General features: G+C 31.9%; 1 protein-coding gene across 1 annotated transcript; it reads left to right on the forward strand.

Annotated features, from left to right (window-relative positions):
* Positions 1–946: 946 nt before the first annotated feature.
* LOC126698841 (transcription factor IBH1-like) lies at positions 947–2,075 on the forward strand. The gene has a single exon (XM_050396337.1). The coding sequence runs from the start codon at positions 1,294–1,296 to the stop codon at positions 1,762–1,764; it is 471 nt and encodes a 156-aa protein (XP_050252294.1). The 5' UTR covers positions 947–1,293; the 3' UTR covers positions 1,765–2,075.
* The last annotated feature ends 576 nt before the right edge of the window (positions 2,076–2,651 follow it).

A 2,651-nucleotide genomic window follows, 5' to 3' on the forward strand; every position in this document is an offset into this window, starting at 1 on the left:
ACTATCTATGTATTTTTTTTTTTTAAACAAGTCCCATGATTCATTAAAAAATAAAGTTATATAATTAAAACTACACATAAAGACATTTACAATATACACTTTAAACAACAAAATCTTATACTCAACACTTTAATTCAATGTGAATTTGTCATATCCATCCTACCATGTAAATTAATTGACATATTGATATTTAATTAACTATGATGTTAATTGCAAAAATTTGAATGATTAAGTGCGCACATCGCATATACTCTAATAGTTTTTTTTTTTTTTTTTTTTTTTTTTTTTTTTTTTTTTTTTTAAAGTAGTTCTCCTCTATGGAAAAATTGAACAATGCTATTGAACCATGAGGCTTCTTAGCATATATGAGAATTTAAAGTTAATTCTCCTCATGAAAGAGTTAGCTGAGCAATGCTATTCATCAACAACAATGCCATTAACGTGCATACCCTAATACTTTATAATGGAAAACTATCCACTTATATAAAATGTCAAAATTAGTACACTAATTAATTTGGATATATATTAGATGAAGTAATATAATAAATCTCAAACAAATTAAAGTGTTGATAGAAATAGAACATATATAGCTGATACATAGAGTTACTAAGTAGGTAGTATAGGAAGAACCCTAACAAAACAAAATGAAGAGAGAAAAGGGGTCCCACATTAATCCAAGTGGGAAATGGAACCATGTGCGATCATATGGTGGTTGGCCCCTATGTTGCCCCACTAGACTTACCTTTCCCCTCCAAAACCTCAAACTGAAAACGAAAGGAAAAGAACCTCTCTAATTCAATTATTTCTAATTATATAAATATATATATATATATATATATTAAAATTAAAAATTAAAAAAAGAAAAGAAAAAAAAAAAAAGCATTGATTCCCTGACCTCAAGTCTCCTCCCTCTTTTTAACACCTCCCATTTCCAATCTCTTCTTATTCTTCACATTTTTTTTCATCCTATATTCCCTAATTAATCTCTCTCTCTCTCTCTTACAATGTAGATATTGTGTCAGAAAATACATTCCCCTTTTGTCCTCCTGAGTTCTGAGCAAGCGGACCCTTTTGTGTCAGAAGAAAATCCCCATCTCCAACTATTGTTTTTCTTTGGATCTATCCCTAAAAGGCAACCCTTCTAGACTAGTTGGTTACACGTACAACCATAATATATCTGCATCACCCACACTAGTTTTCACACATAATATTCTTCACAGAGTGTTTTTAGAGAGACCCTTTTGCCCAATATCAATACCCTTTTGAGTTTTGTACCCTAATCTCTTCCCAACTATGAATTCTAAGCGCTTCTCTCCTCCCTCTAGTACAATAAAATCTAGGTTCACCTGCCGCTTCCTTCGAGCCTTCTTGAAAATAAATAGGCAAAGAACTCGTACCCCATCTTCCCCCATGGAGATCTGTCAGCGATATCTAAAAGTTAAGCTTGCTGCTGATGTATCCATGGCTTCTGCTGTGGGTCCAAGGAGGGCTTGGAGTCGTGCTATGCTTGCAAAGATTCGACACGGTGTTCGTGCTGGAAGCACGAGCTCTCTTACCATGAGAAAAAGAAAGATATATCATGGAAAAAAGTCTACAAAGGAGGTAGGTATTGCTGGCAATGCCAAGATGCTTAGAAAGCTAGTGCCTGGTGGTGAAGCAATGGATACATGCAGCTTGTTAGATGAGACCTTTCATTATATAAAGTGCCTCAGCACTCAGGTAAAGGTGATGACAAGAATTGCTGATCAAATTTGCTCTACTTGAGTTGAGTTGTGATATATTGTCAGATTTTGCGTTGAAATAAATATGCAACCAAAGAGATCTTACTGTTTGTGAAGAATAAATTCCCATCCTAATTAAGGAACACATGGCCTGAGGGATGAACTGTAAATAATTAAATAGCATTTGTATATGGTTTAATTTCTTTGTTGTGCTTCTTCTCTCTTTTTCCATTAATTATTAGTATTATTTTTCTTGGTAGATGGTATATTAATTTTTATGTAATGAACTATAATGTGGGGTTAGAAACTGATGGGATTTAATACCACTTGTGGCTGAAAAGCTTGTTTTGATTCTATGCCTTTTTCCTCCGATCCCATAACTCTGCCTTTTTTTTCTTAATAATTCAATATAGTTTTCCTTAATTAAGTTTCCCTCTTTGTCTTAATGATTAATCGTAATTTTAAATTAGTATTAGCATAGTGTTACAAGTATCAAGAGCTATATTAACATGGTTTATTTGATCAAAATAACTTTATAGCAAACTAATTTAAGACTTACAAACAAATTCATTCATTTAGAAAAGAAAAAGTACTACATAATGGTCCAATTAATACATCATTATGCTCCCTTTCTTCGAAAACCATGACCCATATGTGTTCCCTTTGGTTTTATACTTTTTAGGGTTGTCATCCAATTGCTTCAAAAGTACACCGGCAAAATGATTTATTTATATACATATGTTAAATGCTTCTGCTTACTCATTCCTAGCTAAAAGTTTTTTTTTTTTTTTTTCATTTAATTAACTTCGTTAGAGCTTTTTAAAAACCTCGTGTGAGAAAAAAACTTAGCATATTGTTATTGTATTGTTGTAAAATGTCTCACAAAAATCAAATATTTTACAATTTTCTTTTAAGCTTGTATAAAACTTA

The sequence above is a fragment of the Quercus robur genome, chromosome 9 (assembly GCF_932294415.1).
Source record: "Quercus robur chromosome 9, dhQueRobu3.1, whole genome shotgun sequence".
NCBI classification, from domain to species: Eukaryota; Viridiplantae; Streptophyta; class Magnoliopsida; order Fagales; family Fagaceae; genus Quercus; species Quercus robur.